Source organism: Phasianus colchicus, chromosome 3 (assembly GCF_987193195.1).
Source record: "Phasianus colchicus chromosome 3, bPhaCol1.hap1.1, whole genome shotgun sequence".
NCBI lineage: Eukaryota > Metazoa > Chordata > Aves > Galliformes > Phasianidae > Phasianus > Phasianus colchicus.
The window spans coordinates 82,026,861-82,042,377 of record NC_143438.1 but is presented as its reverse complement, the minus strand read 5'-3'; the positions used below and the strand labels follow the sequence as shown (position 1 = coordinate 82,042,377).

General features: G+C 43.5%; 1 protein-coding gene across 3 annotated transcripts in view; it reads right to left on the bottom strand.

The window, feature by feature from the left end:
• The window catches only part of DEPTOR (DEP domain containing MTOR interacting protein), a 72,259-nt gene that overhangs the window by 15,667 nt on the left and 41,075 nt on the right, over positions 1-15,517 (bottom strand). For all 3 annotated transcript variants that reach the window (XM_090137948.1, XM_031591168.2, XM_031591167.1), the window contains 4 exons: positions 7,126-7,311; positions 6,399-6,533; positions 3,325-3,395; positions 2,588-2,692 (listed from right to left, as the gene is read on the bottom strand). In XM_090137948.1, the coding sequence (XP_089994074.1) occupies positions 2,588-2,692; positions 3,325-3,395; positions 6,399-6,533; positions 7,126-7,311 (497 nt within the window). The remainder of the gene's footprint in view (positions 1-2,587; positions 2,693-3,324; positions 3,396-6,398; positions 6,534-7,125; positions 7,312-15,517) is intronic.

Sequence of the window (15,517 nt, the reverse complement as noted above, 5' to 3'; positions counted from 1 at the left end):
GCATTTTTAAAAATGCAACATCAACTTTGGTGTCTTCTAATACATGGCCAGAATGTTCCACTCACAATTCTGTTCTCACAAAGTGTTTTATACAAAGATAGCACCTTTGCAAATAATCAGATCTACCCTTCATGCAAAATCAGGGTGATATACTCCAGTTTTACTGTCTAAAATACCATTTATTCGCACCAGGACAGGGCAGTCTTCTACATTCTTATGTTGTGAATGGATCAGGTTGACCGCTGTAATCCCATCAGAGATTGCACAAAGAGTGGGCTGGAGCAGGTCCAAAGAAGAGCAACAAGGCTTGTGAAGGGCTTGGAGAACACATCCTATGAGGAGAGACTGAAGGAACTGGGGCTGTTTAGTCTGGGGAAGAGGAGGCTGAGGGGAGACCTTATTGCTCTCTTCCAACATCTGAAAGGTGCTTATAGCGAGAGCGTGGTTGGTCTCTTCTCACTGGTGACAGGTGACAGGATGAGGGGAAATGGCCTCAAGTTGTGCCAGGGTAAGTTTAGGTTGTCAAACACCGGAATAGTCACCCCAGGAAGGTGGTTGAGTCACCATCCCTGGATGTGTTTAAAAACCGTTTGGATGTGGTGCTCAGGGACATGATTTAGTGGAGGGTTGTTAGTTAGGGTAGTATGGTTAGGTTGTGGTTGGACTCGATGATCTTTAAGGTCTTTTCCAAACTGAGTGATTCTACGATTCTATGGTTTGTCAAATAAAACCAATTCCAGAGGTGCAATACACAAACAAAACCTGTCTTAAGTCAAATGTCCAACTACTGCATAGTTACAGGGCTGTCAGCACAAAACCAAAAGCAAAAACAAACCCAAAGCCCAGTACATAGAATCATAGAATCATCAGGTTAGAGAAGATCTCCAAGATCATCCAGTCCAATCATTCACCTACCACTAATATTTTCCTGCTAAACCACATCCCTTAGTACAACACCTAAATGTTTCTTGAACACTTCCAAGGTACAGTAACTATATTCAACTCTAAATGTAGCTCTAAGCTGCAAAGTTCAGAAGCAAAATCTCTAAGATTATACCTAAGGCACTACAGTGTTATTTTTATGAGTCAAGTTTCACAACAGACCTGATCTAGTGCTGGGTCCTAAATTCTGAGCCTAGAAGATGATGTAAATCACTAATATTCCCAATTTCAGAAACTAGAACACACACATGAATACATTTACCATTTTTAAATTTAAGCCCTGTATATTTTAGACAAGATTACTTTTCAAAAACAATATCCTTCATATGAAAATTGTAAAAGCGTGTTTAATTTATGTATTTTATAAAACATATTGAAAAATCCAGTTCCCTTACGAATCGAGCTGTTTGCCAACACAATGTGTCAGGTGCTGCCTGTACCAACAGGCTCTGCAGCCTCCAAAGGTTTTTGCTGCCCTTATTCAAAAGAAGTAAAAGCTTCAAAGACAGAACATTCTTGCAAGTTTCATAAAAAATCAGTGCCCAAAGGGGAGAAACTCCCATTGTACATTGCTTGCAGAGGATGCTATGGTGCATCCCGCATTGTGCAATGAGCAGATCAGGAAGCATATGCCAAATGGGTGGGAATACATGAGTGAGTGAGATGGGAAGAAGAGATGGATTAGAAGGCAGGATAAAATTAAGGGGAGACTGATCTACTCATGGAGTACATGTGAAAGCTTCATTTTTAGTTTTATGATACAAGAAAACATCATGTAAGCTGCTTACTGCAGCCTGGACACTGGAGTAGGTGTAGCAATTATTTTCATAGAATCAAAGAATCCATAGATTTGAAAGGGATTCTTAGAAGTCATCTAGTCCAACTCCCCTGCAATGAACAGGGACATCCACAGCTATATGAGGTTGCTCAGAGCCCCATCCAGCCTGACCCTGAATGCCTCCAGGGACATTTCATCTCTGGGCAACCTGTTCCAGTGCTTCACTACCCTCACTGTAAAAGACATTTTCCTTATATCCAACGTAAATCTCATCTCTTTTAGACTGAAACCAATTCCCTTTGTCTTCTCACCACAGACCCCGCTAAAGAGTCTGTCCCCTTCTTATATTGTATTTCTGGCTCCATCTTTGTATACAGGAAAATAATAAAGGGCAGGGAGACTAGAATCTGTACAGAGTTGGAAAGAGGTAAAAATAACAAAAGCATAGAAGAAAAGAAAAAAAGAAAAAAAGAGCAAGAAAGCCACTTGGAAAGAAGAGGTGAGTTTCACAGGGAAAAGTGACTTGAAGACTTTCCACCTCTGGAGTTTTCCAGTGCCAGGCTGGATGGGACACTTGGAAAATCCTGTTCTACTGAAAGTTATCCCTGCCCACAGCAGCGAGGTTGGAACTAGCTGATCTTAGAGACCCAAACCATTCTATAATTCTATGAAGAACCTCAAGGACAGAAAAAAATGAAGTATGAAGAGAGGAAAAAGGCAACTGAATTGAATGATTATAAACACTTAAACCTGAAAGGCACTCAGCCCAGGAAACAAGAATACCTCCCACGTCCAAATACAAGCAGCCCAAGACCTTCACCAAGAAGCCCAAACACCACAGTAAAGCATCCCTCTTTGAGCACGCACCTTCATGCCAGCTGCAGCTGCCGGCCCGCTGGGGTCCACAGCCTGAATGTGGCATGGCTTGCTGCCCCGCACCACAAAGCCCCAGCCAACTGCATCGCCAACGATCTTGAAAGAGAAAAGAAGGAGGTGAGCACTGCTAGCACTCTGATACATCTAAATTCAGGACAACTCCTTTTTACTGGACACTGTATGATAACATTTTATCAAAAAACTGTGCACAGTCTCTTATATAAGATATGGGAAAGGCACTATGCCTTTTGCTTTCAACAAACTTTCCCTTTGTTGAAGTAGGAGGCCGCAAAATGCAATGCTTTCCACTGACTGACCAGGTACAAAACTGTCTTTTTGCAAAGATTTTCTCTAATACTGAATCAAAATTTCTTTCCCATCACAGTCTAAGAAAAAGTACATCTGAGAAAAAAACTTCAGTTTGGGTAGTTAATCCACACCTACAGTGTACCAGGAGCACAAAGTTTAGATGAGTTTGCATAATACAAATATTAGTGTCTTTATGTAATTTCACAACCCATTTAAGTCAGCAGTACTACAATGACATAAAGACAGGATAAACAAGTACAGAATCAGACCTGAAATGTGTGGCAGTACTGATAACACATTTCAGGACTTAAAAGTACAAACCTTAGCAAGTGCAAATAAGCACTAATTATCCCCTCAGAAAATGTCTGTTTGGATTACCTTAGGCATACAATGCACAGAAACAAAGACCAGAGACATACTGTAAAAGTTTTCCTGACGTATGGAGCTCCAGGCATCAAAAGCTCATCAGCAGTCACCGGTCTCTTTAATACTGTAGAGATACATAAATAAATATTCAATATAAACATTCATCTGGAGCTTCTCCTCATAAATAAGACACAATGTTGGAACATAATGTCCTTCTGTCCCACATCCCATGAACACTTTAGTTCTTGAAGTCTTACTCGAAATAAGCAGATGAGCCAAGGAAAAGTCTGCAGAATAACTCTGAGCACTAATGATGAGATCTTTGGAAAACAGGGGTGTTCAGGCAACAAACTTTGTTGTCTGCAATCAGCATCCACTGAACACGACCACAAGCATTACAAGTGGCTGTTCTTGTGCCCAATGTTGAAACAAGTGGCCAACCTCCACGGCATGAAGCAGCTTTTCTTTTAGGCTCTCTCACACATTTCATCTGAGTCAGTTTGGAATCCAAGAATTCAGTAACAAGAAAATTCAGACAGGTCATACTGCATGCAAGAAAGCTTGGTAATCTGTCCTTCTCTTCCCAAAACAAGAAGTCCTTGTCACTTCCAAATCTCTACTTTTTCCACCAACCTTTTTTTGTTTGTTTGTTTTGTTTAGGAATGAGAGGGGATTTTCCCTGGCAGAAGACTGGGAATGTTGGCTTTGTGGTGCAACACTGCTGCTGGTTGGCTCAGGAATTATCCCAACAAAGAGGTTTCTGCAATTGTAAGCACAGACATTCAATGCCCTCCTATCCAGACAGAGCCCAGTCAGTCTATAGCTGGCTGTGATTTACCAGTACTTTCTGAAAGTGATTCTGCACTACCTCATTGTGCAATGGAGTATTTTTCCCCTAAATAAACTAAATGTAAAGTTATGTCAAACCAAAGCAATACCATTCTGCATATCATTCTTATCTGTCTGTACATGCTTTACAAGATGGAAGGCAATGGAAAGACATATACAGTTCACTGCATTTGCCTACCTCACCTTCCAAATTAGGATTGATTTCCTATAGTAATTAATGATTTTGATGACGCCTGCCTTTTAAGCCACAGATCAAAGTTAAAATTTCTCCCAGATTGTATTCTGAGACATTCATGAATTTCTTAATGATGATCATGGAAGTAGGAAGAATGACTGTGTACAAACAGATATGTCATTTTTTTCTTCCCCATGGATTTTGGCAAGTGGTCATTTAGCCAGTTACAATTTACAAAGCATGTCCATTTAACTTAAAAAGCCTGGATGACTGTCTTCAGTCAACAAATCAGCATCAGATAAACCATCCACTCAGGACACCCTTGCATGCTTTCCTTCATTATACCCTCAGAAACCTTGTTTGGTAATTGTTTTCCTACATGACTGGTCAAGTCATGATCTGTTTTTATAAAAGGATTTCCCTGCCATGAACTCATCTGACAAGACGCCTCTGTTTTCTATTTATTAACATGCAGTTCAGCAACATGCTCTGGTTCTGGGTAGCAGGAAACTGTTGGTGAAAAACTCGTTTTATACTCCAGCAGAGGATTAAGAATTCCTCCGTAACATTTACATCTGCAAGCCTTATGCTAACCTATGTGAGGTGATGTGTGGATCTGTTCTTGTGCTACAAGAGGAATTACCCTAAGGCAGATTGTGTTTTAAAAAAATAATAATTTATGAAAGGGCAACATCAGCTTCTTTTTCTTCCAGTGTTGTAGAATCAGTTGCATTAAAATAAACTTGTTCTCACTACGCATGGGTTGACACTTCACATATAATTAAGCCAAAAGTGAATGGAATAGCTGACATGCTTCAGATATCACACACGTTTATGGAGAGCACATGAATGCTGCTCTGTGTGTCCCAGAAATGCTTCCAGGATGTAATTAATGGTGTACTGGGACCAAAGGTTCAGACTACCTACACTGTCACAGCCTTTCTGGTAACATACCTGAGAGATATTCTGCCAAGACATAATGCTGTGGCACTTTTAATAGAGGAACAAACATGTGGGAAGGTGGCACTGAATGCCCAGCAGCAGTTTACTGTTAGCAGTGACTTTAAATGGCAGCACTACTTTGAAGGCAACACAGATATGCATCCACTGAAGCCTCTCCCTATGCACAATGCTCCCCACACTGCTTCAGCAGTGATGCAGCAGCCAGCCTTTCACTGCATGCTTCTGCCCATGCAGCACCCCTGCCTTCCCACTTCCTGAAGGACAGACCAATCCCCAAATGCCTCACACAGTGACAGAAGAGTCCCCACATCCAAACACACAGTAAGCCCCAAAATGATCTCCTGCCCACCAGTTGTGTGCTCGCCTCCACTCAGAGCAGAACGGGGACATTCATTCTGAATCCAAAATAACAAGGAGCACAAAGGGCAGCATGGGCTTTGAACCTCAGGGCACCTCCTGAGGGAAACATAGGAGTTGAAACAATATCTATTGCAGTCTGTTTTCTCCTTCACAGATGTACAATGAGAAACAATTTTAACCAAGCTGTGGAAGAATGGGTGCATTTAACCTTCCTGTGTGGGGTAGGAAATCCTTTTAAAAAGAAAGCAAGCCTCACCACTACGTCTACCTTCCCAAACAGACCTGTGTAAGACCTAAACAAAGGAAAGCACTGCAATGGCATCAGACAGGCACTAACAACACTTCCTCCAGCTCTAGATGTTGTTGTGTTCTGAGCTGTGTTATTTCATAACAACTCCTGTGGCCACTGGACAGTTAAACACTCCCATGACTTACACCAAAGGAATGTCTCAAGGAGGAGGTTTGGGTTGGCCCAGGGCTTGGCAGTGCAGAGGCGAAGCTGGCTCTCTGGCTGCATGTCCTCCTAGGAGATAAACTGCAGCTCCAGCCACAATTATGGGCTTGGTGCTGAGATTACAGGAGGCAGATGTCTGGCTTGCATTCAGCAAGGCTGGATGATGCTAATAGCCCCTCCCCCCATACTCATGATGCAGTGAATTTTTAATCTACCCTTGAAAAGATAAAGTTAGGCGAGACACTGAGCATTCCTCACATCCTCTTCTCCCAGACAGATGCCCTGTACCCATCTCCTGTGCATCAGAAGCTGATGCTGGTGCTTACCGGACTTGGGGTTGCAGAGCACCGGGGGGCTGCTGCTGAGCGTGGGGCTGCTGCTGAAGTACCCACTGCTGCCACAGCTGCTCATGCTGCTCCTCCGCACCGCCGACACGATCTTTATCTCCTTGGTGGGGCTCACTGCAAAAACGCGGGGGGAAAGGGAACCGGTGTCAATTACTGAACTCAGTTCCTTTGGATTCCTTAAGACACCAGCAATAAGCCATTCACTCTTAAGGGGTAATGTGTTACACACAGAAGGGTCACTGCATGAATATCGTAACACCTTAGCCAACACGATGGCCAAACTGCTCCTACTGCAGGATCTTCTAGGAGGCATTTCAATATAGGGAAAAAGTTATTCAATTTCCCACTTATTCTTTCAGTTCCTGCTTGATATTTCTGTGCAGCAAACACTGCAGGCCCCCTTCCCCTTATTTTTCTCAAAACCAGCATAGAATATACAGGGCAAATTACTTTGTGCTTGCGGGGATTTTAACACATTCTATTTGCTCAGGACACTGATTTTTGATCAACAACTGAGGTGCTATTGGTATCAGAGCAAAAGCTACGCCAAGAGCTAAAAATTGGGTAAACTGAGATAATCCTTGCAAACAGGGATACATGACTGTTTTCAGGTTAACAGTGAAACCCGTCGCACAGAAAGGATGCTGGAGGACGTTTAACACCCCATGCAGTCACTCTACAGAGAGCAGTGCAGCTGATGAGTCACCTGACAGAAAACTGGTGTGTTTTCTGTTGTCATGGTTCTGCTTGCGCAGGCAAAAGGGGCTGTCGTGGCTTTCTGGCACCAGGCGAGACTTCTCGGTGAGCAGCTCCATCAGCCGCCGCCGCCGGCGGAAATTCATCCTGCACTGGTAAAGCAAATTGCTGTCCATAAAATGGTGCTTGTTGGACACTAGAAAAAGAAAAGGATAGAGGTGTTTGGTGGGACTGAAATCTGAGCATAGCCGCCTGCAGTGAGCCTTGGACACTCGTATCCAAACATCCTGTCCCTCTCCTGTCCCTGCTGTAGGCTCAGAAGAGGACCACGTCAACCCTGTACGCCATGAGGAGCTGCTGGTCCCTAGAGCAGACTTAGCTCCCTCACTCAGATCTGCCTCAGTGTTGGAAAGACACTGCTTGTGTCTTTCAGAGCCATGGGCAGCAGAAAAACGAGACCTGTGCATTTCCTCCGTCTCAGGCACCACAGACACGGTGTCCCAGACGCTTCCTGCATTCCGCTTCCTCTCCTTTGCCCGGATACGCGAGGTTTGGGAACAGGCACTCGGCCAAAAATCATTTCTAACATAATGAACAGAAGTCTTAATTACAACCTGTTTTGACACCAAGAGCAAATCCCAGGTTGCTGGCGAACACAGCGTGCCTGCAGCCTGCTGCAGCAGCACAACGTCTGTGCAGTTGCTGGTGCTGAAGCTGCCTCTTACTAGCGGTGTGAAATGCAACAGCTAGATGGAGCTGGTCCAGGTCCCAGCGTGCACTGCCTGCTCCACTGCTGAGTTGTGGAAAAGCTCCCCTGAGCACTCCCTGCATTACTGCTGCAGGATCCCACACAGCTGCTGTAGAAGTTTTGGCTGCATTTTCTCTGCCTTCACTCAGCTCCTTGTTCCACAGAAATGACTTCCCACAGTTGACCTTTTTGTGAAGGATCTAGATCATGGGTGTCCAACCTTCTAGCTTGCCTGGGCCACACCGAGTGAAGAGGAATTGTTTTGGGCCACATATACAATATATAATATACTCAATGTATATCATTAAAAAAAATTTTTTTTAGGTATTTTTATTAAAACATAAAAAGAAGGTGGTAACAAAAACATAAAGCTAGAGGTATTTTGACTTTGTTTTAGTGAAACCAATGCATTAGTATCTGGATTGATGGTAGTAGTCACAATTCTTAGTGAGTTCTGAAGGTGTTCATCAGAGATTTTTGACCTAATTTTACTCTTCCTATGCTGCATCCTTGAAAACAGTTTTTCATAAGTGTACATACAGCCAAAAGTGGTGTTGTGAATAAGGAGTGACTGTGAAGTGAGGGCTATCTTCTTCTGGTAAGAGCGGGCTTATCGAAGTCTGGTAAAGAAACATCATTCTTTTCTTTGAGTTGAATGTCTGATTGCAACTCTATGCATACCATTTGAAAATTCACAGGTAATGTATTTTTGTTGACTGAAAATGCGTTGAATGCATCCCTGGAGGCATTCAAGCCAGGCTGGCTGTGGCTCTGGGCAGCCTGGTCTGGTGATTGGCGACCCAGCACATAGCAGGGGGGTTGAAACTCAATGATCACTGTGGTCCTTTTCACCCCAGGCCATTCTATGATTCTATGATGGTTGTATGAAATGGAGTTGCAAATATACAAAAACAATGATGTTTTTGTATATTTTGAATTACTGAAACCTATCCTCAAATTCCTTTACCATACTGGAAAGCACAGCTGCCTATTTTTTGCAGCACCCAAGATTGTGTTTGACCAGTGTATCAAAATGCATAAAATTATTTGCCATACAGTGAGCTTGTCATGATTTGAGTTTCATTTTGAACGCTGTTATGGTTTGAAACTTAGCACAGATAAATTGATTTTCACTTTGAAAACACATGTTTAACTAATTTAAACAAGCAATCGAATCCACAAAAAATGCTATATCTGTGAGCCAGCTTTCATCTTCAAGTTCTGGTGTAAATTTTCCTTTTGATTCCATAAGTGACTTGATTTCATTTAGCACATCATAAAATCTCTTTAGCGTTTTACCCCAGCTTAGCCAACTTACTTCAGAAAAGTCAATTAAGTCCCCAAAATCAGCATCCATACTTGTGAGGAACTTTTGGATCTGGCAGACACACTAATCAAATACGTAATAATGTTAAAAGCTGGTGATCTTGTGGGGCTGCATTACTAGCTTTCCAGGGCCACACGCAGCCCATAGGCTGTGAGTTGGACACACCTCATCTAGATTCTGGATTTACCCAGTTTATAAACTGCATCTCTTCCAATACTGGATCACAGAATCACAGAATTGTAGAATCACATACCTGGGTTACAGGTATTTATTTACATGGAATGCATAAACAATAACATAGGTACATGATCGGAGGTCAGCCATGCCTGACACTTGCAGAAGAAGACTCAGCCATTTGGTCTCAGCCTCTGCCAGACACTATGCTGTCACTTTGCTCTCAGATCTGCCTAGCATCTGGGCTCCAAAGGCAACAAAACGCAGGGTGCTGCACCAGATGTCCAGCCCACAGCTCTCAGTTGTGTCTCCTGAGCTCATCCCTTCTTTTACACTCCTCAACATGCTCCTTCTAACATTCATCTTAATACCTTAGGATTTTGTTCCAGGAGCTCTACATACGTTAGAGCCATGGAAAAAGGGCTGTATTTAGACATGCACTGCCAGAATCTGACACTTGTGAGCTGCAGGAACAGCCTCAAAGAGCAAAAAGCCCAGACGTCTACAGCAGCTTCTGGTCTCAGAGACCATATTCATGCCAGGGAAGCAAAGTAAGCTATCGTGACTGAGACAGGAAAGAAGAGGCCAAACCTTGTTGTGGCGCCCAGGCCTCAGCCCTCCATACGGACACAGAAGCTGCCATATGGGGTCAGACTGTAAGTCCATCTTGCAGAGAAGCCTAGAGGAGCCTGTCTCTTGCTTCCTGGGCCACTGCCAGAGACAGGACACTGCACAGATGGACGTTGTGCCTTTGGGACACAAAGAATTATCAGGACACAGGAGCTTTCCAAATGGCATGTGCTCATGTCCAAGCTGCCATAGTGACGTTCTGCCCAAGTCCCACAGTGTGCCATAGGCTGCACGGCAGTTTGCACATAGCTCTTTGCAATGTTGCTTTTGCTCCTCTTTTGAAGCTCTACCTTTGTTTCAAGAGTAAAGACAAAAGGACATGCCAGGCAGCCAAACTACGATGTTTCAAGCACCATGCAAACACAAGAACAGGGTACCTAGTCCGGCTCATTCCCTCAAAGAGCATCAGAACAGTGCCACACAGCTTTACTGGGTTTCATTTCAAGGCTGAACCTGCTGTTTCCTCAAATCAGCCATTTGTATCCTCTGGGGGCCACACAGCTTCACTGAGTCCATTTACCACTAGAAACAATTGATTGTTGCGTTCTGACACCTCAGTTAATTATTGCAGTCACACGCTGCTGCTGTGCTCCTTGCTTTGGACACTCATAGCATACAATACCATAAAACAGCTCTTATGGACAATCGCTATTTTTGAAGAACGAAAATAGAAGAGGAGAGATTTGGAGACTTGCCTACATCCACAAAAGGATTTGCTGTCAGAAGCAGAGTTAATAAGAAGGTCCTCCCAGTCAATACTCTCACTTTCAAACCACTGACACAACAAGTAAAAGTATTCTAGTAATATAACACTGCAGTAGTAGAATAACTCAATGCAAATCTTCAAAAACCACATTTTTTTTTCTTATTTTCTTATATTGACATCTCAAAGAGTTACCCGAAACTTTAAAAAACAAGCACCATGCAGTCAGCCTAATTCTGGGTTCATAATATTTAATGAAAGGGTGCCCTACAAATACTCACCTGGCAGCACAATTACTGTTACCAGCTGTCTGCCATCTGACAAGTATCAGTATGGTTTCTGGATCATTTAAAATATTATGATATCACTACTCCTAAGTAAAACAGTTCAATTCTGTTTGTGCCATTCACTGAAGTGCTCTGACAGTCTTCAGAAATTACGATAACTGGAGATCAACACACACTTGTGTTGCAGACATAATAAAGCACTCAAATTTGAGAATATTTACCATGAAACTACATAACAGAGTCTATTTTATGCTGTGACACTGGAGCATATCTTGGAATAACAATACCTGTTTTGACTCGAGTACCGTAACATTACATACTTAGAGTAGTGAAGCTTAGGTCTTACATTGACAAAATTCATCCTTCCTATAATTACTTTACTCCACAGAAGGGTGAATTTTCATACAATAAATGAAGGTAAGTGGAAAAGACGAGAACAATTACTCTGTGTTGTAGTATATTTGTATGTAATTTGCATGACAAATGTTTTGTAGCCCCAGTGCTTATGACAAGTAATATCAATGTAGAGCGCTCATTGATTTTCATAGTTTAATTTTTCATTTCTACTGATAGTTCACATTTCATAAGAGAATGTTGAATAACAGCTTGCAGCCTCATTTTGAGCAACCATGCATTTGTAGCACTATGTAACTATGCACGTTCCTTGACTAAAAGGTAATACTTAAATCTTAAAAAATAAACAGGCATACTTAACTCAAACCTTGCACCTTCAACATCAAATAAAATATCTCACCAAAATGTATTGGTGTGACCCATGGGACTTCTGTATGTGTGTGAATTGCCAGCTTTCTGACTTATTCACAAGGAGGGGGAAGCCGGCAGCAGTGCTGTCTCTGAAGTGCTCCTGGGTGGACACATGCATGCCCTCGCCTTAGGGGAAAGCAGCTGGCACAAGCCCCACGTATGTGAATGCTGGACGCTGAGTACAGAAGGCTGGCTTTGTTGGGCTTGGTACACTTTGGCCAAGAGGCAGCAGAGCAGGCAGGGGTGCTCACTTCCCTGCCACAGCAGCCAGCATTTTGCTGAGATCAGCAGAGAAAAGTGGGAGTGGAAACATTTTCAAAGCTGATTGCAGGAAGCTTGGAGGGCTGCAGAGACTTGCTAGGAAGGGACTTCTTTAAAGGTAATTTTAAGGTTGTTACCTTGACTGTTGACTCAGAGGCAGCAGCAGATAATGTTACTAAGGCTGACAAGGCTCGTGCTCCAGGCTCCTGTGCCTCTCGTGGAAGCTGCTGCTGCCAGGTAAAGACTGATCTAACTGCTCCTCAGTTAGCTCTCTGCCCTTGACAGTGCAGCACATAGAAACCTGCACCCATTCTGGTCTGTCTTAAAATATCAGCATCTGTTTTTGTACGTGATGAAGGTGATGTAAAGAGGAAGGTGTGGGGTGATTTCAAGGGTTTTTCATTCCATTTTAATTCATCGCTGCTCATGTGTCAACACGTTCATGTTACGATGTGCCCTTTATGAAACAGAAAGGAATTGTACCAAAGAGTATAAAAAATATATGGTGATTGGCAACCTCCAAAATCATAGAAATGGTCCAAGAGGGCAGGGTATGAACATTAATTCATGGGCATAGCTGGCAAGCTTTGGAGATTCAGTCACAACTCACCAGTCTAATCTCCTGCATACACAGGGCACAACGTTCCTCCCAGAAGCAGAATTATAAAACTGTCTTCTAATCTCACAAAAATACAGTTTAATCTTCCTTTGAAGCAGCCTGCAATGGCTACTCATGAGCAGTTCCCATAACTTTCCATGCCAGGCAATAAAGACTTAACTTAAGGTTGAACACATTTAGCTTCTAATCCCTGGAATTTGTAACATCTTTGCTGGAAAGTTACATAAGGTCCTCTCGGAAAACTTTGTAGAGAAGTCTGTGAAGTGATGAAGCAACTCTCAGACATATCGTTGATTTGCTTCATCACTTCACAGTGATGAATCACTTATGATTGTCCCTTAAATTAGGGCTAATTTTTTACTCTGCCTCCAGTTCCCCTCAAAGCTTCTTTATCCTAACTAAAACCCAGATCTTACAAAATGCTCATCCTTACAGCATTGCTCCCCTTCTTCTTTTTACAGTTGTCCTTTCATACACCTCAGCCCCTCGCAATGGTGACTACAATCACAGTGTGCTAAAAGCATAGACTCAGAACGATGCATCCTCCTTCCCCTGCACTGCATTGTCTCGCACCAACAAGCAGTGCTGCCATTCTTATTTCCTATAAACTACCCTCTACTGAGTTACATGAAAATGAATCTCTTCTTGGATAATGACCAATACTGACCATTTAATTAATAGAGTTCAATCATTTGTATGCTGCCTCATTTATCCATAGTTTTCAAATTTCATCAGCAAAGTTTTTAGATGGCCATTCCATATTTGCATTACTGTTAAGAAGAGAAAAATCAGACTATTTATTTTGGCATTTCTCAGACTGTGAACACCTGATGTTGCAACTTTGGCAGTCCTTGTGCCTGGCTGCTCTGCAGCTTCTGTCCAACTATTTGAATTATAAACTGCAATGTCCCTGCAAATCTTCATTCAGCTTCTGATTCCAACATAAAATCCAAGGATCTACACAGGGCCCAAATGGCCTTTTCTTCTGCAAGGAGACTGATACACAGCAGAGATAAAAACATTAGCTTTAAGTTGATTGCATGGAACTGAGGAGACTTAAGAAAGTACAAAACCCGATTTTAATAAATGGTGTGATTCATGCCGTAAAAATCAAACGATCTTGAAAGCTGGCTCTTTCCCCAGATCCCTCCCACAACCTCAGTTCTCCATGATTTCAAGGGCTGATAATCCATGCACATCTCCAGCGTGGTGGTTAATGTTTTCTACCAGCCGAATGCTGCAGTTCCAGCAGACCCCATGTTGCAGTGCACCCAACTGCTCTGTTTGTCCCCAGAAACATGAAGTTGTCAGTGACTGAGCCCATGGCTCAAGCTGGGACAGGGCTCCTTCACGTCAAGGAGGAGCTGAAGAGCTGCTCTCCCCAGTGCAGTGGAGGACACAGTTAAGCATGTGCTAGTTTGAGTGAGTGTGTGCCTGTGCTGGGGCTAAAAGGTTAGAAAAGTTTTGGCAATGTACATGGAGTTCTAAGCACTGATCTTTTCAGATCTTTTTCTGCTTCAAGCCACAAGAAGCACTGAACCCTTCCCAGCAGCACAAAGCACGCTTCCAAGTCCTGTGGTATAAGACAGTAATTCCAGTTTATCCTGAAGTAGATTTTACCTTTCTACTGAGACAGTTTGCTCTGTTAAAGTGGAGATAAACCTAGCCTGAAGCTGCAGGAGACTGCTCTGGACCTCCCCCGCTACTGGCTGCAGTGCTCTTTCCTTCCCCATTGCATGTCTCAGAAGACCACATCAGTTTTGACCTCTAAAGATGCACAACTTTCCACCCCAAAAAATCCCATCATACTGAAAGCAAATGTGGAATGATATGAAACAAAACCAAGCCCTCTGGCAGGCTGTGGGGAGAAGTGGGAGCTGCTGATTGCCAAGAGGGAGGACCTGGCTGTGCCCTGCCCCTCCCCTTGGCAAGGGCTCTCCTCCAGCCCTGCAGCCTTTGCCTCCTCACCCCCCCCTCCTAAGCAGATGCAGTGTTTAGAAGGGAAGGAACCAAATCAGCTCAGTTTCGAGTAGGAGAGTTTTTTATTAGGAAGAAGTTTTTCACTCAGAGGGTGGTGACATGCTGGAACAGGTTGCCCAAAGAAATTGTGGATGCCCCATCCCTGGAGGCATCCAAGGCCAGGCTGGATGTGGCTCTGGGCAGCCTGGTCTAATGGTTGGCAACCTTGCACGTAGCAGGGAGGTTGAAACACTGTGGTCCTTTTCAACTCAGACCATTCTATGATTCTATTTATGATTCTATCTCTTAGCAGAAAAGCAGAGGAGGTGTACATCCACTTTGGTTCAGGGAGCCTTCAGGCTTAGAGGAGGTGATCTGCCCAGCCCTGAGCTCACTGCCTTGGCCTCACCTGGCTCAGCACTGCCAGCATGGCCACACAGCGGCTCCTGCCCCAGTGCTGCTCATCGGCCCTCACCGACACACATGTGGCCGGGGAGAATAAAGGGCACTTCATTCTATACTGGACAATGCTTTTTCCACCCCTCTTCCTGTTTTCCTAAAGCTAATCTGGTTTCTGCAGATCCATTTTAATAAAGGCAGCTATTTGTATTGGTTTCCTTTTACACATGGATGAATTCCACCTGCTTGGAGCTCCCTCCAGTCAAGGCAGAGGCAGCATGATGCCCAGCCAGCAGGCAGCCTTATGACATTGATTCTCTGCACCATAAAAATACAGCACTTGCATTCCCATCTTTTATCAAAGTACACACAGTCCGAAGACTGTACTTAAGCCCACCTGTGAATGCACCCACCCTGCATTCCCAGCTCCCAGCACTGCAGCTGTACTACGTGGGATTGTTTTCTCATTTGGATTATGAAGAGTTCACTGGGAGCAGCAAATGGAGCTCAGTAAGTACTCAGCTGTACTG